Below are 24,032 nucleotides of genomic sequence, written 5' to 3'. Positions count from 1 at the left end.
GTAGGCGGGGCCGCACACAAACCACGACTCCCACAGTGCCGCGGGGAAACTAGACGTCCCGAAATGCACCGCTCCGCGCGCCGGCGCCGGGAGCCTGCGCTGCTATGGCGGGTAGGTGGCTCCCCCGGCTTAGTGGGCCCGGGCCGCCGAGACGATTTCCAGCTTCTGGAACCCGCGGTATGGGCCCGGGCGGCCTTCGTGCGGCCGCGACATGGGTCACCGGACAGACTTGACTGGGCCAGGGGCGAACTTCTGGGGCGTGGGCCAGGCGTTTTCGTCCACCCCGTGGGGTGGGGGTGGGGGTGGGGGTGGGGGGGGGGGGAGGGTGGGACGGTCTTGTTCTTCCCTGACCGGAGCTGGAGGAGGAGGACGGCGGCGGGAGAGCGGGACGTCGCCGGCCCCTACCCCTCAGCAGTCTCTCGTCCCTGGGTGTTCCTCACTGTGTGCCGCTGAGGGCAAGAGGGTCCCCAGTTGAGTCGCTCAGTCGTGTCCGACTCTCTGCGATCCCATGGACTGCAGCACGCCAAGCCTCCCTGTCCATCACCAACTTCCGGAGTTTACTCAAACTAGTCCATCGAGTCGGTGATGCCATCCAACCATCTCATCCTCTGTCATCCTCTACTCTTCCCGCCTTCGATCTTTCCCAGCTTCAGGGTCTTTCCCAGTGAGACAGCTCTTCGAATCATGTGGTCAAAGTATTGGAGTGTCAGCTTCTGCATCAGTCTTTCCAGTGAATGTTCAGGACTGATCTCCTTTAGGATGGACTGGTTGGATCTCCTTGCAGTCCAAGGGACTCTCAAGAGTCTTCTCCAAGACCACAGTTCAAAAGCATCAATTCTTCAGCGCTCAGTTTTTTTTGTACTCCCAACTCTCACATCCATACATGACTACTGGAAAAACCATAGCTTTGACTAGACGGACCTTTGTTGACAAAGTGATGTCTCTTCTTTTTAATATCCTGTCTAGGTTTGTCATAGCTTTTCTTCCAAGGAGCAAACATCTTTTAATTTCATGGCTGCAGTCACCATCTGCAGTGATTTTGGAGCCCCCCAGAAATAAAGTCTGTTACTGTTTCCATTGCTTCCCCATATATTTGCCATGAAGTGATGGAACTGGATGCCATGATCTTAGTTTCCTGAAAGTGAAGTCGCTCAATTGTGTCAGACTCTTTGCGACCCCATGGACTGTAGCCTGCAAGGATCCTCTGTCCATGGGATTTTGCAGGCAAGAATACTGGAGTGGGTTGCCATTTCCTTCTCCAGGAGATCTTCCCAACCCAGGAATTGAACCCAGGTCTCCCTCATTGTAGCCAGATGCTTTTAGTATCTGAGCCACCAGGGAATGTTGAGCTTTAAGCCAACTTTTTCACTCTCCTCTTTCATGTTCATCAAGAGGCTCTTTAGTTCTTCTTTACTTTCTGCCGTAAGTGTGGTGTCATCTGCATATCTGAGGTTATTGATATTTCTCCCCGCAATCTTGATTCCAGCTTTTGCTTCATCCAGTCCAGTGTTTCTGATGATGTACTCTGCATGTAAGCTAAATAAGCAGGGTGACAATATACAGCCTTGACATACTTTCCTGATTTGGAACCAGTCTGTTGTTGGAACCAGTCCGATGTGGATCCTCAGAAGTTTCCAAATTTAGCCTTTATCTTCTCTGCCAAAAATGCATTCCTTTTCCTTTGGGATAGCTGTAGGGTGACTGTTACTAGGTTCCCATATTCCTTCATTCAAACAAGCTCTTAGTAAACCGGAGTGGAATTTGAGCCCACACCCAAGCAAGGGTGCAAAGTGGACACCCAAATTCCAGGGTAACAAGAGGGAAGTTCACCCTTTTTTGGTTGAGGAAACTGAGGCAGGGGGTGATTAAGTGGTTGATGCAAGGAAACGTGTGAATTGGAGTGGCAAAATTGAGATTTGAACCCAGGCTGTCTCGTGGAATCCCGTTGGGAGTGCAGAGGAAAGGACAAGCTGAGGGACTGGGGAGAGGACGGTTAGTTCTGTGAACAAGTTCTGCCAAGTTTTCCTGGAGAGAGTAACAAAAATAGCTTTGCTCTAAGCACTTTGCAGCTATTGTCTAATAAAAGTCTTACAAGCCTATGAAAGACATGATGTGACTATAACCATTTCACAGATGAAGAAACAGAGACACAAACTGATTAAACTGTCCAGAGTTTTAAAGCTAGCAAGTGCCAGAGCTGGGACCTGACTCTGGGTAATCTGAACCTCGACTATCAGGGCAGCTACTGCCATGGGTTCCTTTTCAAATGGGTTCTGCGCTCTGCTGTAAAAAGTGAGTGGGACTCAGTTTATATGGATCAACCGGAAAGAACTCAAAAGCAGACAGGTGGGAAAGAAAACCAGCAACTTGTTGGAACTGGCGTTTTTTTAGTTGCCAGGTTGAATGTGGCAAGGCTGGGTTCGGTGGGAATTGATGCTGGAGTGACAAAGTGGAGCAGTTACCAGCGACTGTAGACCTGAAATGCTGGTAAATATTGGGCATTTCTCTTGTTCCCCCAAAGTAAGGTTGGCTGCCAACCATCTGTGTTGGCCCCAGCATACTTTAAGTGATGATAATAAAACATACTTAATTAGGGGAACCTAGATATTTTCCCCCTTAATTTGTTTTCCTGTGTCAAAGATAAAACTGGACACCAGTTGAAGTGTAAAGGACGGACTTTATTCAGTAACTGTCACAGTAGGGAAGAGAACCCAGCATGAACCAGGCTCGGTTTGTACCGAGGTAACTGGGCATTTTAAAAGGAAAAGGAAGGGGACTTCCCTGATTTGATCCCTGGACCAGAAAGTAAGATCCCACCTGCCTTGGGGGAACTGAGCCCATGTGTTGCAGTTAGAGGAGTCTGTGTGCCTCAACAAAGACCCAGTGCAGCCAAAATTTAAAAAAAAAAAAAAAAAAGAAGGGATTGGGACAGCAGGTACTTGAGCAGAGTCAGCGGAAATTTATAAAAAGTGGAGGGAACTGGGTCAACCACCTCTGGGTCAAAGTCTTTATGACTGGAGGCAGTGGTGCAAGTTAAAGCCCCTCCTTGAATGCTAGCATATGAAAGAGACAAGGCAGTTCTGAGTGGTAAATGATTTATACCTCAAAGGAGGAGGAAAAGGATTTATAATTGAAAGGTTTCTAAAGTGAATGCTCTAGCTGGGATTCAAGGGGCTGATTTGCCTACCACCAGGTTTTGGCCTGAACAAATAGTACATTCTCCTGGCTCCTTAAGTTTTCCTAGGCCAGGATCTCCTTAGGCATGTAGGTAGTGTTTGTTCAAGACTCTTAGTGTGGGGAGGTGGATGGTATCTTTTGTGCCAAGAGTCTGCAGGGTTTTTAGGCCAAGGTTGAGGTCAATTCAAGAAGAGGGTTCAAAGGAGCCTGACCAGGGTTTGGTCAAGGAGATAAATTTGGTCAGTTAGTAGAAACCTTGGATTCCTGTCTGCATCCAGACCCGAAGCTGACATTTCGTGGCCCGAGTTGCTGCTCTGGTTGTTGTTCAGTCACTCAGTTGTGTCCAGCTCTTTGCGAACCTGTGGATTGCAGCATGCCAGGCTTCTCTGTCCTTCACTATTTCCTGGAGTTTGCTCAAACTCATGTACATTGAATCAGTGACGCTATCCATCTGCTGCTCTGGGCACGTTGATGAAAATGTTCTGGAGACTTCCCTGGCAGTCCAGTGGTTAAGAATCTGCCCTCCAAACTATTCTCTTCTTTTGTAAATGTTTAACACAATTTTTCATAATAAAATTTAAAAAAAAAAAGAATCTACCTTCCAATGAGGGGACACAGATTTGATACCTGGTCCAGGAACTAAGATTCCACATGCCTCAGGGCAAATAAGCTTGTGTGCTGCAACTAAGACTGAATGCAGCCAAAATAAATAAATTAATTAAAAAAAAGATTTCTGTGTGGTTCAGCATTTCTGGGTTTCTCATCTAAGGAGAGAAACTACTCTTGCCATATATGCTCTTTGAATATGGGTGGCTTTCCTTAACAGTGTATTTAATGCTTCTGTTAGCACAGTCACATGCTTGTTATTAGGAAACAGACCTAATGTATTTCACTCTAAAGAGACAAATCTTGTAATCCATGTAAGAGGCTGAAGAAGGACTCTTGTTTTCAGTTTTGTCTCAGTGCTCTGAGACTTGAGGCTTTGTTCACAGTGCCCTGTCTTTGCTGAGGAGACAGGGGGCTGGGGAAGGAGCAGAGTGTAACCAAGGGGGCGTGAGGCTTCACCCCATATATCTGTCCTGCTGTTGGCGTTCCCCTCAGCCGCTCTCCACCTTAACCCGAGGTAGACCGGCCCTCTGTCCTGGCTCCTCCCACTTTGTGTTGGTCTCCTTATAACCCTGTCACATTGTATCATCAGGATGTTCTGACTGCCTCTCTGTGTCTGCCTCCCTCTCTGCTGAGTGAGTTCCTCCAGCTCAGGCAATCATGTTCATATGTATACTCCTGGTCTAGGCCATTGACCCAGAAAGTGAAAGTGAAAGTCGCTCAGTCTTGTCCAACTCTTTGCGGCCCCATGTGCTGTATAACCCATGGAATTCTCCAGGCAAGAATACTGGACTGGGTAGCCTTTCCCTTCTCCAGGGGATCTTCCCAACCCAGGGATCGAACCCAGTTCTCCCACATGGCAGGCAGATTCTTTACCAGCTGAGCCACAAGGGAAGCCATTGACCCAAGTAGACAGATAATAAATGGTGCTTGAATGAATTAAGGAATGAAGTCACCTAAACTGTGAACTGGAGTTGCCTATCCATAAATGAAATGGTGTGACAAAGATACTATGATCTCCAAGGTGCCCTTTGGCCCTGACATTCTATAATATCGTGACCCCCAGGGTGAAAATATTAAGCAGTTACTGTCTAGCTGTTTAATAGACCTCAGCAATTCAGCTTCTTTCCATACATTAGTGAAAATACATTTCTTGAAACATAAGTAATTGTAAACCAAGAAAATAAATTGAATGAAAAGAATGGTTTATCAGGCAGCATTTTCATGTTTTATTATTTTTTCTATAATAACAAGAACTTTTAGTCTTTTGTAAAATTTAAAATGTTAATTAAAAATATCTTTTTGTTACACCAGGTCGTTCCTAAAGATCTATTTATCTGGTGTGGACTCTACCCTTATGAAATGTTGATTCTGTCTTCCAACTTCCAAATAAGCTCAATGCCAAGGAAGCAATACACATAAAGGAAACCTGTGGTTTTGTTCATTTGTCACTTCAGACTGTATATTCATGAATTAATAAATGCTCCTACTTCAATCTAGTGAGCAAGTGATAGATTTTTGAACCTCCATTTCTGAATAATACACCTAGGTTACTTATAAATCAAATCAGTCAGACATACAAAATAATATTTCACAAGGGAGAATGTTCAATGATTTGTTAATTTCTCCTTCCTATATCTACTGCCACTGCCCAGGCCCATTACTTCAAATGTTTTTATTTTCACTATTGACATTGATTAAAATGACATTGACATTGCACAGAAAGGAAAAGAGGGCTTTGGCATAAATTGCTCCACCGAGCAAACGTGAAGCATGAGATTGAAATGTCCTCTTAGCTGATCAACTACATGATCTTGTTGAAAATTCTCAACACAGAGTGAGGAACTTAGTGTCTTTGAAGCATGACAACTTGGATTGACTCCATGGAACCAGTGTCTCTTCATATTTGCATGTCAGATGTTGGCTCCATGCCTCCAGCTCTGATCAAGGAGACATCGTGAGCGCTGCTGCACCTGTGTTCTCATGGATGGTGGCCCTTGGTTCTTCTAGGTTCACAATTTGACTTCTGTACTTCCCTTGCCAGTCCTCCACGATGTACTGGTGGTACGGGTCATTGGAGTGCTCTCGTCTCTTGGATTTCACTGTGCTCACCAGGATGGCTACAATGATGAAAGAGAACATTCCGATCATCACCATGAGGTACAAGATGACGTAGTAGAAGTTCTCAGCATCAACCTTGGCTTGCAGGGCCTCTTGCTCAACTGTTGTGTTCCTGCGCCAGTTGTCCATGTAAGTGATAAAAATCCTTTTGAAGACATATTCCAGTGTCTGTGTCAGATTGGATAGAGTTAGCATATTTCCGTCCTGCTGCAATTTAAATAATAAAATAGGTGAGCAAGTTTAAGAAAATGAATTCTTTCTCTGTTTGGCTGCCTTAAGGAATGGAGGGAGGGGCAGACAAGGTTGAGGGGGAAGTAATATTATTTCTTCTTCACCTGGCTTGTGATTAAGTGCATATTTTATTTTTCTTTAAATTTCATGTTTCACGCAGCAGTTTTGCATGCACCGTATCTTACAATAAAAGTAACATAAACACACAATAGTTACAGAGCACATAAAACTATATGTATTATGATCTCAATTTGCATATGTAAATAAATAATATATGTAGAAGAAAATGAAAAAAGACTGGAAATAAATAAGTTTAAAGTGCTAACATGGCTGTTATACTCAGATTTTTTCTTCCTTATATTTTTCTTACCTTCAAAATTTTCATTGATAGTCTTTCATCCATTACTTGTTTCTAAATAGACAGATCACCTCACAATAGCTAGCACAATGCCTTATTCATGATAGATATTCCACAGACATCAGCTGAAGGAAGCAATGACTGATGTATGTTCTGTGTTCTTAGAGAATTATGGGGCAGAAGTTTGCAAGGGCCATGGACAGACATTGTGATCCACTCCATTTCCTATGTGCAGACTGTGATTTATTCCAAGTACCCCTAAGGTATGAGTATGTCCTTCCGTATTTGAAAGAAGCAGTTTTGGTAAGTGACACAAAGGAACAATGTGAGACATCACTCATATTTCTCAACTCCATCCTTGTTCCTGCTGCCCGGGCACCAGCGTCTCTCACCTGGCGGACACAGTGCAGTGCGATACAACCCTCCCCAAAACCGCCTCCCCAGGGTCACATCTGCCCATCTCTGCCCAGTCAATGTGCTCTTTTTAAGAGGGAAATGGGAGCATATCGTTCCCTTGTTTTGAAAACATGCAGTACCTTCCTGTTGTTCTCAAAGTAAAATCCTCCTTCCTAGCTTGGCCCTGCCAGCCCCTAACCACATCCCCAATTATTCTTCCCTTATGACAACTGGCAGAGAAGGCAATGGCACCCCACTCCAGTACTCTTGCCTGGAAAATCCCATGGACGGAGGAGCCTGGTAGGCTGCAGTCCATGGGGTCACGAAGAGTCAGACCTGACTGAGCGACTTCACTTTCACTTTTCACTTTTATGCATTGGAGAAGGAAATGGCAACCCACTCCAGTGTTCTTGCCTGGAGAATCCCAGGGATGGGGCCACACAGAGTCGGACACGACTAAAGTGACTTAGCAGCAGTAGCAGTATGACAACTGGTCTTACTGGCCTGGTCTGCCTTCCTCCAGCTCAGTAAACGTTCTTCTGCATCAGGACACTTGTATATTCTATGCCCTCAGCCTGGAATACTTTCCCCCGTCTCTTCCCTCTGCTACCTCCTCAACCTCTGGGGCCCAGCTCAGCTGCTGCTTCTCATGCAAAGATGGGTTCGATAAGGACAGAAATGGTATGGACCTAACAGAAGCAGAAGATATTAAGAGGTGGCAAGAATACACAGAAGAACTGTACAAAAAAGATCTTCACGACCCAGATAATCATGATGGTGTGATCACTCCCCTAGAGCCAGACATCCTGGAATGTGAAGTCAAGCCGGCCTTAGAAAGCATCACTATGAACAAAGCTAGTGGAGGTGATGGAATTCCAGTTAAGCTATTTCAAATCCTCAAAGATGATGCTGTGAAAGTGCTTGACTCAATATGCCAGCAAATTTGGAAAACTCAACAGTGGCCACAGGACTGGAAAAGGTCAGTTTTCATTCCAATCCCAAAGAAAGGCAATGCCAAAGAATGCTCAAACTACCACACAATTGCACTCTTCTCACACGCTAGTAAAGTAATGCTCAAAATTCTCCAAGCCAGGCTTCAGCAATATGTGAACCGTGAACTTCCAGTTGTTCAAGCTGGTTTTAGAAAAGGCAGAGGAACCAGAGATCAAATTGCCAACATCTGCTGGATCATCAAAAAAGCAAGAGAGTCCCAGAAAAACATCTATTTCTGCTTTATTGACTATGCCAAAGCCTTTGACCGTGTGTATCACAATAAACTGTGGGAAATTCTGAAAGAGATGGGACTACCAGACCACCTGACCTGCCTCTTGAGAAACCTATGTGCAGGTCAGGAAGCAACAGTTAGAACTGGACATGGAATAACAGACTGGTTCCAAATAGGAAAAGGAGTACGTCGAGGCTGTATATTGTCACCCTGCTTGTTTAACTTATATGCAGAGTACATCATGAGAAACACTGGACTGGAAGAAGCACAAGCTGGAATCAAGATTGCCGGGAGAAATATCAATAACCTCAGATATGCAGATGACACCACCCTTATGGCAGAACGTGAAGATGAACTAAAAAGCCTCTTGATAAAAGTGAAAGAGGAGAGTGAAAAAGTTGGCTTAAAGCTCAACATTCAGAAAACTAAGATCATGGCATCCAGTCCCCTCACTTCATGGGAAATAGATGGGGAAACAGTGGAAACAGTGGCTGACTTTATTTTTTTGGGCTCCAAAATCACTGCAGATGGTGATTACAGCCATGAAATTAAAAGCTGTTTACTCCTTGGAAGGAAAGTTATGACCAACCTAGACAGCATATTAAAAAGCAGAGACATTACTTTGCCAACAGAGATCCATCTAGTCAAGGCTGTGGTTTTTTCCAGTGGTCATGTATGGATGTGTGAGTTGGACTGTGAAGAAAGCTGAGTGCCAAAAAATTGATGCATTTGAGCTGTGGTGTTGGAGAAGACTCTTGAGAGTCCCTTGGACTGCAAGGATATCCAACCAGTCCATCTTAAAGGAGATCAGTCCTGGGTGCTCACTGGAAGGACTGATGCTGAAATTGAAACTCCAATACTTTGGCCACCTCATGCAAAGAGTTGACTCAACGGGAATGACCCTGATACTGGGAGGGATTGGGGACAGGAGGAGAAGGGGACAACAGATGATGAGATGGCTGGATGGCATCACCGACTCGATGGACATGGGTTTGAGTAAATTCTATGAGTTGGTGATGGACAGGGAGGCCTGGTGTGCTGCGATTCGTGGGGTCACAAAGAGTTGGACACGACTGAGTGACTGAACTGAACTGAGAAAATATCCCTGGTCCTGCTCTCAGCCACTCTCCCCTCCCCCAGTTCTCTCCAATGCTGTCTTTTTCTGTTGTTTGGTTGCTGTTTTAGTTGCTAAGTCATGTCCAACTCTTTTGTGACTCTGTGGAGCCTGCCCAGCTCCTCTGTTCTTGGGATTCTCTGGGGAAGAATACTGGAGTGGGTTACCGCTTTGTTCTCCAGGAGATCTTCCCAACCCAGGGACCGAACCCGCATCTCCTGCATTAGCAGATGGGTTCTTTACCACTGAGCCACCAGGTAAGCCCAGTATCTTTTTACTTTTCTTCAAAGCACTCTCTCCAATATGTGGTAATTATGTGTATATGTCACTCTGTGTATGTGTGTAATTATTGGCTTGTGGTCTCATCTCTCCCATCAGTCATCATGCCTCTGAGGGCAGGACTCACATCGCCTCTGTCTACCCTGGTTTAGCAAACGTTGGCACAGAGCCTGGCACACACTAGGCACACAGTGGATGTCTAATGAATAAATGAATGTGCCAGGTACATGCCGGCATTGGAAATGCAGCAGCAGCGAATATGAGAATTCTACCCGTGGAACCTCAGTGTTGTGGGAGAGATGGAGACAAAGGAGCATGTGAAGAGCAAAGCATTGTAACAGGTGTGAACAGAGAGGGTCAAAAAGGAATTCAACAAAGATGTGAGATTGCCCTGAAGTACTCGTCATGCACAGTCTGTGGAGTCCCAAAGAGTCGGACACGACAGAGACTGAACAACAACTTGCCAAGCACATTTTCCAAGCAATCTGACAGAGGTATGCTTGTCCCTCATAAAATAGCAGTTCACTGTTAAAGAGTGTAGCTGAACTGACTTTAAGAAGACTCAAGACATCATCACCACTGGCTTCTTCAACCTGGAAGAGCCCAGGTCTACTCATCTGGGGGGACCTCAGACGTGTCTCATGCATCAACAGACAACCAGCCCTTACTGTGTTCTCCAGGGCTCACCTCACAACTGTGATGGTGCCCAACCACTTCACCCACCAGTGTTCTCACCCTCTGGTCCTTCCAACCTTTTCTCACAGCTCCAGCCAATTAAAAAAAAAAATGTTTTCCCAGTGTATACATCCCCCTGCCACACCCTCTAGAGAGAATTCAGTTTCCTTCAGTCAAGTCAAATAGAAAAATTGTTGGAACATAGAGACAACGGGGGCGGGGATGGGGGGCAGCAGAACAAACAAAAATCCCAGAAGAGCTAGTTTATGAAATAAAAAGGCTGGTTGGTGGGTGATGAGGGAAGTTTAGTCTGGGGGAAGACCCTGAGCAACTGAGAAGGGGGAGGAGGGACCTCTTCTGGGCAGAGAACATCCCCTTCATGTTTTGTTGTTGTTGTTTTCTGTCGACATGAGAACTATTCTAGTTGTTTCTGCTCATTGAAGAGCTGTTCTGTGAAGCAGCTCCTGCATGTCCTGGGCCACCTGAGGCCCACCTTGGACGCCCACCTTGGATCTGGGTTCATCCAGAGAGGTGGTCACATTACAAGCTCCTCCATGCGCGGAGCTCCTTGGCCTGCCCGCCTTCCATGAGTCTCCTTCATGGACTGTGTCTCTGTGCCTGTAATTCCTGTCTCCTCCAAGTGGAGGCAGTAAAGTCCCAGTGTTACATGGGAGGGACGGTAGAGTCTGTCACGCTCACTACCAACACTGTTCTGTGAATGTTTTCATCAAACCAACTCCTAGGCTCTTCACCACCTGTGAACACTCCGGGCCAGAGCCTGACTCATAAGAAGAGTTCAGTCATTAGCACCCTGTTCCTTCAGGGCTCCGAGGGAACATAGTGTACACAGGAGAGGTGTGGTTTGATGTTTAGCAAGGCCATCCAGGCTGGGGTGCCTCAAGGGAAGCCCCAGTTGTTCACGTTGGAATGAGGATGGGGCGCTTTGAATCTTGAGGGGAGGGTCACTGCAGAGGAAGGAAGAAGTACAGCTCTACTAGAGGAGTGAGCTGGGTGTCTCCAGATTCACACATTTTATTTTATTTTTTTAAGATGTATTTAGTTTGGGGCTGTGGTGGGTCTTTGTGGCTACATGCAGACTTTCTCTAGTTGTGGTGAGTGGGGGCTACTCTTCAGTGCGATGCTCAGGCTTCTCATTGTGGTGGCTTCTCTTGTCGCAGAGCATGGGCTCGAGGTGAACAGGCTTCAGTCGCTGCAGCGTGTGGGCTCAGTGCTTTCGCCTTGTGGGCTCTAGAGCACTGGCTCAGTAAGTTATGGCACATGGGCTTTAGTTGCTCCACAGTGTGTGGGATCTTCCCAGACCAGGGATCGAACCACTGTCTCTTGCATTGCAAGGTGAATTCTTAACCACTGGGCCACCAGGAAAGCCCAAGATTCACACATGGTAGAAAGGTGGTTTGCTCTTGTAGTTTCAGGAACCTAGGTCAGTGGTCACCCCAACACAAGCTTTCCCCTAAGCTCCTGGTCATGTTTGCTTGCTTGCTTGCTTAGTTTCAATTTCCTATTTATTGTGTGCTGTTCATGGGATGATCAAAACCTCTCTAAAATGTAGACAATTACCTCCTTCTCCAGGAGGCAGTGATCAAGACCATCCCCAAGAAAAGAAATGCAAAAAGGCAAAATGGTTGTCTGAGGAGGCCTTACAAAAAGCTATGAAAAGAAGAGAAGTGAAAGGCAAAGGAGAAAAGGAAAGATATACCCATTTAAATGCAGAGTTCCAAAGAATAGCAAGGAGAGATAAGAAAGCCTTCCTCCATGATCAGTGCAAAGAAATAGAGGAAAACAATAGAATGGGAAAGACTACAGGATCTCTTCAAGAAAATTAGAGATACCAAGGGAACATTTCATGCAAAAATGGGCTCAATAAAGGACAGAAATGGTAGGGACCTAACAGAAGCATGTCCTATGGCCATGACATGGGCTTCCCTAGTAGCTCATATGGTAAAGCATCTGTCTGAATGCTGGAGACCCGGGTTCGATCCCTAGGTCAGGAAGATCCCCTGGAGAAGGAAATGGCAACCCACTCCAGTACTCTTGCTGGAAAATCCCACTGACAGAAGAGCCTGGTAGGCTACAGTCCGTGGGGTCACAAAGAGTCAGACGTGACTGAGTGACTTGGCTTGAACAGAAGCAGAAGATATAAAGAAGAGGTAGCAAGAATACACAGAAGAACTGTACAAAAAAGATCTTCACGACCCAGATAATCATGATGGTATGATCACTCACCTAGAGCCAGACATCCTGAAATTCTAAGTCAAGTGGGTCTTAGGAAGCATCACTATAAACAAAGGTAGTGGAGGTGATGGAATTCCAGTTGAGCTATTTCAAATCATAAAAGATGATGCTGTGAAAGTGCTGCACTGAATATGTTTGCAAATTTGGAAAACTCAGCAATGGCCACAGGATTGGAAAGTCAGTTTTCATTCCAATCCCAAAGAAAGGCAATGCCAAAGAATGCTCAAACTATCACACAATTGCACTCATCTCACATGCTAGTAAAGTAATGCTCAAAATTCTCCAAGCCAGACTTTCACAGTACATGAACTGAGAACTTCCAGATATTCAAGCTGAATTTAGAAAAGGCAGAGGAACCAGAGATCAAATTGCCAACATCTGTTGGAACATGGAAAAAGCAAGAAAGTTCCAGAAAAACATCTACTTCTGCTTTATTGACTATGCCAAAGCCTTTGACTGTGTGGATCACAACAAACTATGGAAAATTCTTCAAGAGGTGGGAATCCTAGACCACCTTACCTTCCTCCTGAGAAATCTGTATGCAGGTCAAGAAGCAACAGTTAGAACTGGACATGGATCAACAGATTGGTTCCAAATCAGGAAAGGACTATGTCAAGGCTATATATTGTTACCCTACTTATTTAACTTATATACAGAGTACATCATGCAAAATGCTGGACTGGATGAAACACAAGCTGGAATCAAGATTGCCAGGAGAAATATCAATAACCTCAGATACACAGGTGACACTACCCTTATGGCAGAAAGCAAAGAAGAACTAAAGAGACTCTTGATGAAAGTGAAAGAGGAGAGTGAAAAAGTTGGCTTAAAGCTTAACATTCATAAAACTAAGATCATGGCATCTGGTCCCATCATTTCATGGCAAACAGATGGGGAAACAGGGGAAACAGTGTCAGACTTTATTTTGGGGGGCTCCAAAATCACTGCAGATGATGACTGCAGCCATGAAATTAAAAGATGCTTGCTTCTTGGAAGAAAAGTTATGACCAACCTAGACAGTGTATTAAAAAATGGAGACATTACTTGGCCAACAAAGGTCTGTCTAGTCAAGGCTATGGTTTTTCCAGTGGTCATGTATGGATGTGAGAGTTGGACTATAAAGAAAGCTGAGTGCTGAAGAATTGATGCTTTTGTGTTTTATTTATTTTTTTTAGAATTGATGCTTTTGAACTGTGGTGTTGGAGAAGACTTTTGAGAGACACTTGGACTTCAAGGAGATCCAACCAGTCCATCCTAAAGGAAATCAGTCCTGAATAATCACTGGAAGGACTGATGTTGAAGCTGAAATTCCCATACTTTAGCCACCTGATGGGAAGGACTGACTCAGATGCTGGGAAAGATTGAAGGCAGGAGAAGAAAGGGATGACAGAGGGTGAGATGGTTGGATGGCGTCACTGACTCGATGGAGATGAGTTTGGGTGAACTCCGGGAGTTGTTGATGGACAGGGAGGCATGGCGTGCTGCAGTCCATGGGTTGCAAAGAGTCGGACATGGCTAAGCAACTGAACTGAACTGAACCTGTTTTACAAATGAGGAAACTGATGTTTAGAGAATAAATCCTTTGATTCCAAAAGACATGAGAATGGAGCTGCTGGAGGGCAGGGATCATTTTATGCATCTTCGAATCCCGGGACCTGCCAGGGGTTGTTGGGTGAAGTGAAAGTCAATCATGTCCAACTCTTTGCGACCCCATGGACTGTAGCCCGCTAGGCTCCATTGCCTGTGGGATTCTCAAGACAAGAATACTGCAGTGGGTTGCCATGCCCTTCTCAAGGGAATCTTCCCAACCAAGGATTGAGCGCAGGTCTCCTGCATTGCAGGCAGATTCTTTTATCATTTGAGCCCCCCAGGGAAGCCTGGGGTTGGTGGGGAGCAGACTTTATTACTGGCTTGGTGAATGAATGAACATTCCTACCCTGTGTTCTGCAGATTTCAACTGGAAACTACAACATACAATAGTGATTCTTAACTTATTTGTGGGAGGGGAGGGGTAGGGAGGGTCCCCAGATTCCTTGAATAACAAAATTGAAAAAATGACTATTTTTCCCCAGAAAAGTATATATAGTATATATAATGTATACAGATACAAAGCTCTACATTCACTTTTGGGGGACTCCTGGGCCCCCGAAACCCAACCAAGAATCTCTGCCACAAAGTATCTTTGAGATGAAGGAGTTCAGAGTTCCCCGGGAGTTGGGTTTGTTTCTGGGTGTGGAGGAAGCTGCATTGACCGGCCTCTTAGAGCTAATACTGCTGATTATTTGTTCAGCTCTTTTATATGGACAGAGGCCATTGATAAGCAAATCAGGATGTGCTTTTTAAGCACAGAGCTGAAAAGGGCCTCTGGGGATAAAATGCCTCAGTGCTGACCCTGGGCCAGACTGAAGAAGTCAAGTCAAAGTTCAGACACCGTTGCATGAGACAGGGCTGGGCAACCCATTGTCTGTCCCATTCCCACAGGCAAAAACCAAATCCTGGTGTGTGAAAGCTGTTTCATTGATGGACATCTCCTGAAACAGATTAACATTTCTGATATCCAGAATAACTACTTAACTGATAAATGTTGACCGCATTTAGTATAAACAGTTTTTTGTCCTCTAAGTTGAATACCATAATGGGCATTCACCTTAAGAAGGAATGCAGAAGACACTATTATTTACGTCCTGTTGAACCATTTGAAGTTGCCATTTATAGAGGTTAAAAATGGTCAAATATTGGCAAGGTCACATGATTTAATACAAATGGGTCTACATTTTCAGGCATTTTTAATAGATGGTTCTTGCTCAGTCAAATAAAAGGATGGGTCCCTAGAGATTCTTGGGGCTTGTCTGCTCCTTTGGGGAATAGAGTAACTATAGCCCAAGACAAGCTTGAGTCCCCCGCCCAAGGTCACGGTGCTGAGTCTCAAAACCCAACTCACCCAGGCTGGCACCCAGCCGCTACTTTGTCCTAGCAGAGGTCATGAAGTCCAGAAACTCCCTGTTTCCATCACCTGCAACTGGTCAGCTCACTGGGCAAAAATAAATGAGACCACGGTCCAAGCTTGACTCCACACACATCAGTGAGTTGAGCCCTATCTTCAGGACACATAATAACCCCTAAACTGTCACACAATGAAAGTGTCAGTGGCTTAGTTGTGTCTGACTCTTTATGACCCCATAGGCTGTAGCCCACTAGGCTCCTCTGTCCATGGGATTTTCCAGGCAAGAGTACTGGAGTGGATTGCCATTCCCTTCTCCAGGGGATCTTCCTGACCCAGAGATTAAACCTAGGTCTCCTGCACTGCAGGCAGATTCTGTACTGAGTCTCCAGGGAGGCCCCGTCATACATGTGCATAGTTCATGACAAGGACAAAGCGACACTATGAGGAAAGCAACATGCCCTTGATTCTCAACCCAAAGCTCTCTTTCCTACAAGACCGTGGCTCAGAAGCATCATCTGGACCTACGAAAGGCAGCAGTCTTTCCCTTTTGTAACAGGAGTAGAAAAAGACGAGTATCTGCATTTACCATGAAACTTCAATTTAGAAAATTAAGTATTCAGGGACTTTCCTGGTGGTCCAGTGGCTAAGACTCCACCCTCTCAGTGCAGAGGGCCCATGTTCATTTCCTGGTCAGGGAACTAGATCCCACATACTTCAACTAAGACCTGGTGCAATTAATTAAATTAAATATTTTAAAAAATAAATACACATTCAAGGTGCTCGGGCAAAGGCAACTACTGAAGAAACAAGTACAGAAAGCCCTACAAAAAGAAGAAGGAGGAGAAAGAGGGAAAGGAGAAGAAGAAAATAGAGGAGGAAGAGGAGGAAGAGAAACAGAAGACAGAGACAGAGCAAAAGGGCGCAGAAAAGGAAGGAGGGAAGAAGGGAGGAAGGCAAGCAGAAAGGAAAGACAGGCCAGGCCTTGTACCGAGAAAATCATTCCTTTTATCATTTTCTGGGGGGAAAAAATAGCTTTGTTACTTAATTCCTCTAAGAATTTGTGATGGAAACTTGCCTGTGTGGTATGTGAGCGGCAGGGAACTCTTCGCTGCACCTTCTTGCTGGCTTGGGGAGCTTCCAGGGCGCTGCATACGTCTGGCCTGTGTGCAGCTTCAGCCTGCAGCCAGCCGAGCCCTCGCTGACCGCCGTCTGCAGTCCTAGATGTTTATGAACCCAAATATTTAATCTAATCTTATGTGGAAAGTCAAACACCGACCAGCAGTTGGGAATTCACCTTGGTGTCTGGAGGGGTGTGCCTGGGTGGAGTCTAGCCTTGGGCACAAGTCCCCCCTCCAGCCCCATGCTGCCAGCTCCAGTCAGGGCACAAGAGCTGCCCTCCCCGGGACGTCTTGGTGGACAGCACCCTGCCCTGCAGACCTCTTGGGGAGGGAATGTGTCCCAGAGAGCTGACATGAATATGGCTGTGGGTGGTTGGTGTGGGTTGAGTCCTGAATATTCATCAGAAGGACTGATGCTGAAGCTGAAACTCCACTAATTTGGCCACCTGATGTGAAGACCTGACTCCTTGGAAAAGACCCTGATGCTGGGAAAGATAGAAGGCAGGAGGAGAAGGGGATGACAGAGGAACAGAGGATGAGATAGTTGGATGGCATCACCAACTCGATGGACATGAGTTTGAGCAAACTCTGGGAGTTGGTGATGGACAGGGAGGCCTGGCGTGCTGCAGTTCATGGGGTCGCAAAGAGTCGGACATGACTGAGCGACTGAACTGAACTGAAGTGAGAAGACAGTCAGTATATTGCAAGGCAGGACTTCCTATTCTGACCACCTCCTCATAAGCCAAATTTTGTTTAAATATTGTGTGCTTCCCTGTGGCTAAGCTGGTAAAGAATCCGCCTGCAATGTAGGAGACCTGGGTTCAATCCCTGGGTTGGGAATATCCCCTGGAGAAGGGAAAGGCTACCCACTCCAGTATTCTGGCCAGCAGAATTCCATGGACTGTATAGTCCACAGGGTTGCAAAGAGTCGGACATAACTGAGCAACTCTCAGTTCACTTCATTTCACCTGTCTCTGGGAACAATTTCCAAATGAATTATAGCAACACTGTTGTCTGGTAAAATAGAAACTGGTCACAAAAAATGTTATATGGAGGAAATGGAAGCAAGTCTGCAAAGAATACGAAAAACTGGACAAACTCTACTTACTGAATGATCCTTTCTATGATAGTTGGAGACATTGGAACTGAGCAGAGGGGGACTTAAGAGAAGCTGACAAACTTGAGTTCTTACCACACTCCAGGTTCTCAAATGCTTTTCCTGTATCAGCATCATGTGACTGTTTCCACAACCCAGTGTGAAAAGTACTGTGAACTTGACAACTAGGGAATCCAGGCACAGTAAGGTCGACAGGCTGGAATGAAATAGAAGTAGGGCCAGGGAGGTCCCCCTGGTGGTCCAGGGGTTCAGAACCCACCTTGTAATGGAGGGGACATGAGCTCTATTCCCAGTGGCGAAAACTGATTCCATATGCCAGAGAGCAGCTAAGCCCCCAAGCCACAACTAGAGAGTCTCTGTTGGTTAGTTGCTAGGTCGTGTCCGACTCTTTGTGACCCCATGGACTGTAGCCCGCCAGGCTCCTCTGTCCATGGGATTTTCCAGGCAAGAGTACTGGATTAAGTTACCATTTCCTTCTCCAGGGGCTCTTCCCAACCCAGGAATCGAACCCACGTCTCCTGAGTCTCCTGCATTGGCAGGCAGAATCTTTACCACTGAGTCACCTGGGAGACTCTGTGGGCCACAAAACAATGTCTCCCAAGACACAGGAAGATTCTTCCACCCACAGCCGAGACCCGGCACAACCAAATGAATAGATTTTAAAGGTAAGTTTTTGTTGTTGTTGTTTTTAAAGAAGTAGAGTCAGGGTTTGAGTCTGGTTCCTGAATGGTGGCTGCAGAAGTTACCCTCCACCAAAGTCACTTGAGGGTCACAGGGCTGGTCATTATCCAATAATGTTCCAGTGTAAAAGAACGTTAACTTTGTTTCATCTTGGATTTTCTAATTAAGTGGTGCTCTGAACAGTAAGTTTTGCAGTACTCTGGCTGGCAAGCGAAAGAGGGCTGGGGTTTAAAATGGCCTACAAACTACCATGGCCACCTGATGTGAAGAGCCGACTCATTAGAAAAGACCCTGATGCTGGGAAAGATTGAAGGCAGGAGGAGAAGGGGACCACAGAGGATGAGATGGTTGGATGGCATCATTGACTCAATGGACCTGAGTTTGAGCAAGCTCCAGGAGATGGTGAAGGACAGAAGAACCTGGCGCGCTGCAGTCCACGGGGTCACAAAGAGTTGGACACTGAACAACAGCAACAACCAAGTACCGTAGCTAATGTGCTAGATGTGATCTGAAGAAATACAAGGATTTCTAAAACTCTGCACCAGCTGCTTATGACAGCATTAGTTCTCTAAAATTGCCTTCACTGAACAAGACAAGACAAACTCCACCAGAAAGGATGGATTTGATGGCCCCATTGGACTGAAAGTGCTTTCATAGAAACAGAAGCAGAACATTTAAATGTCTCCCTGGGAAATTCCACTGAGCGGACTCTGCCCCCTGCTGGTGAAACAAGGAACAGACGCTGATCTCGCTCCTCAGGCAGCCCTGGTGGTTTAACCTTCAGTTCAGTTCAGTTCAGTTCAGTGTCCGACTCTGTTCAGTTCAGTTAGTCCCCATGGACTGCAGCACACCAGGCCTCCCTGTCCATCACCAACTCCCGGAATTTGCTCAAACTCATCCATTGAGTCGGTGATGCCATCCAACCATCTCATCCTCTGTCGTCCCCTTCTCCTCCCGCCTTCACTCTTTCCCAGCATCAGGGTCTTTTCCAATGAGTCAGTTCTTCGCATCAGGTGGCCAAATTATTGGAGCTTCAGCTTCAGCATCAGTTTAACCTTACAACTTGAGTTTTCCTGGTGCAGAGCTAAGGAGAACCAAAAGAGAGAGTCTACACTTTGGTAATTTGAGCAAGACTGGAAGGTGATAGATCCTGGAGGCTAAGAGCTTGGCTTTGGAGGCTGACAAGCCTGGAGAGCAAATTACACAGTATTCCTGATCTGTGGATTCTTCAGCTGCAAGATGGAAAGGAGTTTCTATCTCATTGGGTTGTCATAAAAATGAGATGAGATAAAGAACATAAAGCACTTAGTAGACCTGGCACATAATAAGACAGTAAGTGCCTTACACATATTAACTTTTGCTATTATTTCTCAGAGAAATAAAAAGAGGACGTGGCTGTGAGAAGCACAACTTGGCCAGCCTTATTATTAGAAGGGCAGCACTTTTTTTTTTAATTGAGGTATAGCCAATTAACAATATTGTGATAGTTTCCAGTGGACAGCAAAGGGACTCCACCATACATATACATGTATCCACTCTCCCCCAGACTCCCCTCCCATCCAGGCTGCCACGTAACATGAAGCAGACTTCCTTGTGCTGTACAGTACATCCTTGTTGGTTATCCATTTTAAATATACTCATAGCAGTGTGTATATGCTTATCCCAAACTCCCAAACTCCCATCCGCCCCCCGGGCAACCATAAATTCATTCTCTATGTCTGTGATTCTGTTTTGTAAGGGGCTTCCCTGGTGGATCAGATGGTAAAGAATCTGCCTGCAGTGCAGGAGACCCGGGATCAATCCCTGACTTGGGAAGATCCCCTGGAAAAAGGAATGGCCACCCACTCCATTATTCTTGCCTGGAGAATTCCATGGACAGAAGAGCCTGGCGAGCTACAGTCCATGGGGTCATAAAGAGTTGGACACGAGTGAGCGACTCACACTTTCACTTTCTTTGCAAGTAGCTGTCACAAGTTGGAGAAGAGAGTGGAAGGGGGCACTGTCTCCTGTGTCCCCTGACGGGCACTGGCCTTCCTGACCTCTGCAGAAGGCTCTCGATGGACTTACTCTGCCTTGTCCCCAACAATAAAATGCTACCCGCCCAGAAAGCAAGGGACACGAAAGTAAATATCCTCTTTCAAAACTTCGCTGCAGTCTACATCTTCACATGCAGCTTTACTTACCTCTGCCTACACAGGGCATGTTTTTAAAATCTAGAGAGCTGAATCTGCTTTTGGATTTTAAATGAAGTGTTATTCAGTCCGACATCCAGCACTGACAAAACCCAAAATTCCTTTGAAAGAGAAGAGCATAGAAGACTTTGTTTAGAATTGAGTCTGCCTTTCAACTATAGAAACTCAGATGATAAGTTGGTTAAAACAGAGTTATGGAATACTTGGAAAACTTGAGCATCAAATCTAGTGAATTTCATATATGCAAAATAGCACTGTGTGTATGTGTTTAGTTGCTAAATTGTATCTGACTCTTTGTGACCTCATGGACTATAGCCTGCCAGGCTCCTCTGTCCATGGGATTTCCCAGGCAACAATACTGAAATGAGTTGCCATTTTGCTTCTCCAGGGGATCTTCCCAACCCAAGGATCGAACCCACAGCTCTTGTCATGTCTCCCGCCTTGCAGGTGAATTCTTTACCACTGAGCCACCAGGGAAAGCCCATAAAATAGCAGTATGATAGCTTAAATACTTATAAGAACTTCACACTGACCCTTCTTTCAAGTCTATCGGATTTGATTTTTATCCAAAATATCAATGAGATGAAACAAATATAATACCTGGAGTAAACGCATAGGCTTAAAACCATTTTGTCCTGAAATATCTAAATAACTTATGCAAAGAAAAGCACGTTGGCTTGTTTGTTTAGCTTGAACTGGATAGCCGCCTCAGTTGTCCTTCTCAGCATGTAGATATATGTTGCCCCATAAGACAGTTACTGAACTCAGAATATGGCTGATCTGAATGGGAATGTGCTGTAAGTGTGTAATACAAACCAGATTTTGAAGACTTACGACAAATAATACAGACCATCTTATTAACAATTTTTATATTAATGTGTTATCAAAATGATAATATTTTGGATATATTAGTTTGCATTAAATGTATTGCTAAAATTTTTAATAATTTTATTTATCTTTTTATTTCATTTTTTGTCTGTGCTGGGTCTTTATTGCTGCTCAGGCTTTTCCGGTTGCAGTGAGCGGGGGCGACTGTCTAGCTGCAGTGGCTTCGCATTGCTGTGGCTTCTCTTGTTGTGGAACACAGGCTCTCGGGCACATGGTGGTGCTTTAGTCGCTCAGTCGTGTCCAACTCTTGTGACCCCATGGACTGCAGCCCGCCAGGCTCCTCTGTCCATGGGATTTTCCAAGCAAAAATACTGGAGTGAGTTGCCATTTCCTCCTCCAGGGGATCTTCCCAACCCAGGAACCGAACCCGGGTCTCCTGCATGGCAGGCAGGTTCTTTACTGACTGAGCCAGCAGGGAAACCCTCTTTTTCGTGGCATGTGGGGCTTCGTTGCTCCATGGCATGTGGCATCTTCTCAGAGCAGGAATCAAACCTGATTTGATTGAACCCTGATTTGTCTCTTGCGTTGGCAGGCATATTCTTTCCCACTGAGCCACCAGGGAAGCCCCAAATGTTTTGATAAAATTTAAAAAAATAAAGAATTGTCTGCCTTTCAAGCTCTCTGCAGTGTTCTTCAGGCACCGCTATGGATACAGACCAAGAGGCTACCACCACTTCTTCAGAAGAACATAGCTCTGATGACAGATGATGGAGAAGGGAGACGGCTGCCAACCGTCTTTGGAGAACCTCGGCTCAGTCAGTCTCCGCCTGAGTCCCGTGAGGGGAGCCACCCCGCACAGGCTGCCCCTGCTGTCCTTCTGTGACGGCCGGTGGCCGCACCTTCCTCCACACCCTCCAGACGCAGCTACCCCGCGTGCATGCTCAGTCCACTGTCTGCAACCCTGTGGACTGTAGCCCCCCAGACTCCTCTGTCCAGGGGATTCTCCAGGGAAGAATACTGCAGTGGTTGCCGTTTCCTCCTCCAGGGAATCTTCCCGACCCAGGGATCAAACCCGTGTGTCTTACATATCCTGCATTGGCCGGTGAGTTCTTTACCACTAGCGCCACTTGGGAAGTTAGTTACATCACAATTGAGGGTTGAATCCAATCTCAGAGTTTGCATTTCTGTGGGGATAGAAACCTTGTCCCTTGATGACTCACACTGTGAGCAGTAATTACATCTTTCCCGTACAAATTTCCCCCCCTCCCCTTGGAGTTAATCATTATTTCTTTTCTTTCTTTTCTTTGTTAGCTACCTTGAACTTCTTCCTATATCCCTCAGTGGCTCAACGTGGTTAGTCAGCCGGGAAATGAACTTACGAGCACAGTGAGATGCCACCACTCACATACTAGAATGGCTAAGCTTTAAATAAGACTGAGAACACCGATTGTGAGGCTGAGGAATGACTGGAACTTTCCTCATTGCTGGTGGGAATGGAAAATGATACAACCACTTGGAAACAGTTTGGTAGTTTCTGAATAACTTAGCAAAAGGGCCCCAACGAGAACTTCCTTGGTGGTCCAGTGGCTAAGACTCCATGCAGTGCAGGGGGCCCAGGTTCAATCCCTGGGCAGGGAACTAGATGCCATATACTGCAATAAAAAAAGATCCCACATGCCACAACTAAGACTATCACAGCCAAATCAATTAATTTTTAAAAAGGGCCTCAACAATTTGCACTTCTATGTATTCACCCAAGATAAATGAAAAAGTATATCCACACAAAGACTTACACATGAATGTTCATAGCGATTGTATTGATAATATAAACACTGGGAATAACCCACATATCCCTCAATAGACAAACAAGTAAACAAATTGTGGTCTAACTATACAATAGAATATTGCTCAAAAGTAAAAAGGAACAACCTAATGATACATGCAACCACATGGATGAATCTCAAAAACATTATCTGAGCAAAACATGTCAGACCATAAAAGGGTTTTACTGTGTAAGTCCATTTCTAGAAATTCCAGAAAGGACAAAAGTAATCTATAGTGATAGAAAGCAGTTCAGTTGTTTCCTGGGGCCAAGTGAGAAGCATGAATGCAAAGGATGAAGAGAGAACTTTTGCAGGTGACTGAATTGTTCTATATCTTGATTGTGGTGGTGGTTACCCAAGTGTATACATTTGTCATACAACTTACACTTGAAATAGGTGCATGTAACTTGATGTAAGCTATACCACAATATTTAATTGTGATATCTTAAAAATCCATATTTATAAATTTATGTCTCCAGCCCAATTCTTTCCTCTGAACTTCAGTCTCATCCAAATGCTTTCTTAACATTTCTGCTTGCTTGTCTGTTGACATCTTGGCTTCAAAGGTCCAAACAGAGTGCTTAATTCTGCACCAGATCTGCTCTTCCACCATCACAGTAAATGTACACTCACCATCCTCTCAGTTCCTTAAGCCAAAAACCCAAGAATAAGCTTTGATTCCTTTCTTTTCCCTACCTCCCATATCCAATCCATCAGCAGATACTGTAGATTCACTCCTGTCAAGAAAAATCTCTCCAAGTCTTGAGCTTGGATGAGTAAGTGTGACCTCTGGGTGACATTGAACCCACCGGAACTATGGCAACCCAACTCAACTTCATTGGAAACTGTATCTGGGCTTTTGTGTTTTAAGTGGTGTGATGGCCAACTGCAAAG

The 24,032-nt window shown here is 45.3% G+C and overlaps 1 protein-coding gene and 1 long non-coding RNA gene across 4 annotated transcripts; one reads left to right on the top strand and one right to left on the bottom strand.

Moving 5' to 3' along the window:
* Nucleotides 1–16: 16 nt before the first annotated feature.
* Nucleotides 17–23,604, top strand: LOC139031072 (uncharacterized). Of its 3 annotated transcripts, XR_011483514.1 has the most exons (5): nucleotides 17–177; nucleotides 5,098–6,033; nucleotides 13,611–13,828; nucleotides 18,097–22,417; nucleotides 22,627–23,604. It is a non-coding gene; the product is annotated as an uncharacterized lncRNA (long non-coding RNA). The 3 variants fall into 3 exon arrangements; XR_011483513.1 differs by lacking the exons at nucleotides 18,097–22,417; nucleotides 22,627–23,604 and having other exon boundaries at nucleotides 17–111; nucleotides 13,611–16,247; XR_011483512.1 differs by lacking the exons at nucleotides 18,097–22,417; nucleotides 22,627–23,604 and having other exon boundaries at nucleotides 13,611–16,247.
* KCNE2 (potassium voltage-gated channel subfamily E regulatory subunit 2) lies at nucleotides 5,728–15,467 on the bottom strand. Its single transcript, XM_020892659.2, has 2 exons — nucleotides 15,377–15,467; nucleotides 5,728–6,111 (listed from the first exon to the last, which is right to left on the bottom strand). The coding sequence occupies exon 2, from the start codon at nucleotides 6,097–6,099 to the stop codon at nucleotides 5,728–5,730; it is 372 nt and encodes a 123-aa protein (XP_020748318.1). The 5' UTR covers nucleotides 6,100–6,111; nucleotides 15,377–15,467.
* Nucleotides 23,605–24,032: the final 428 nt, after the last annotated feature.

This window comes from Odocoileus virginianus, chromosome 25 (genome assembly GCF_023699985.2).
Source record: "Odocoileus virginianus isolate 20LAN1187 ecotype Illinois chromosome 25, Ovbor_1.2, whole genome shotgun sequence".
In the NCBI taxonomy this organism is placed as follows: domain Eukaryota; kingdom Metazoa; phylum Chordata; class Mammalia; order Artiodactyla; family Cervidae; genus Odocoileus; species Odocoileus virginianus.
The sequence above is the reverse complement of the archived record's forward strand: the minus strand, read 5'-3'. Positions and strand labels throughout refer to the sequence as shown.

What these genes read in the sequence shown, in the direction of transcription:
- KCNE2 (XM_020892659.2), bottom strand. Translation starts at nt 6,099, where the DNA reads ATGCTAACTCTATCCAATCTGACACAGACACTGGAATATGTCTTCAAA.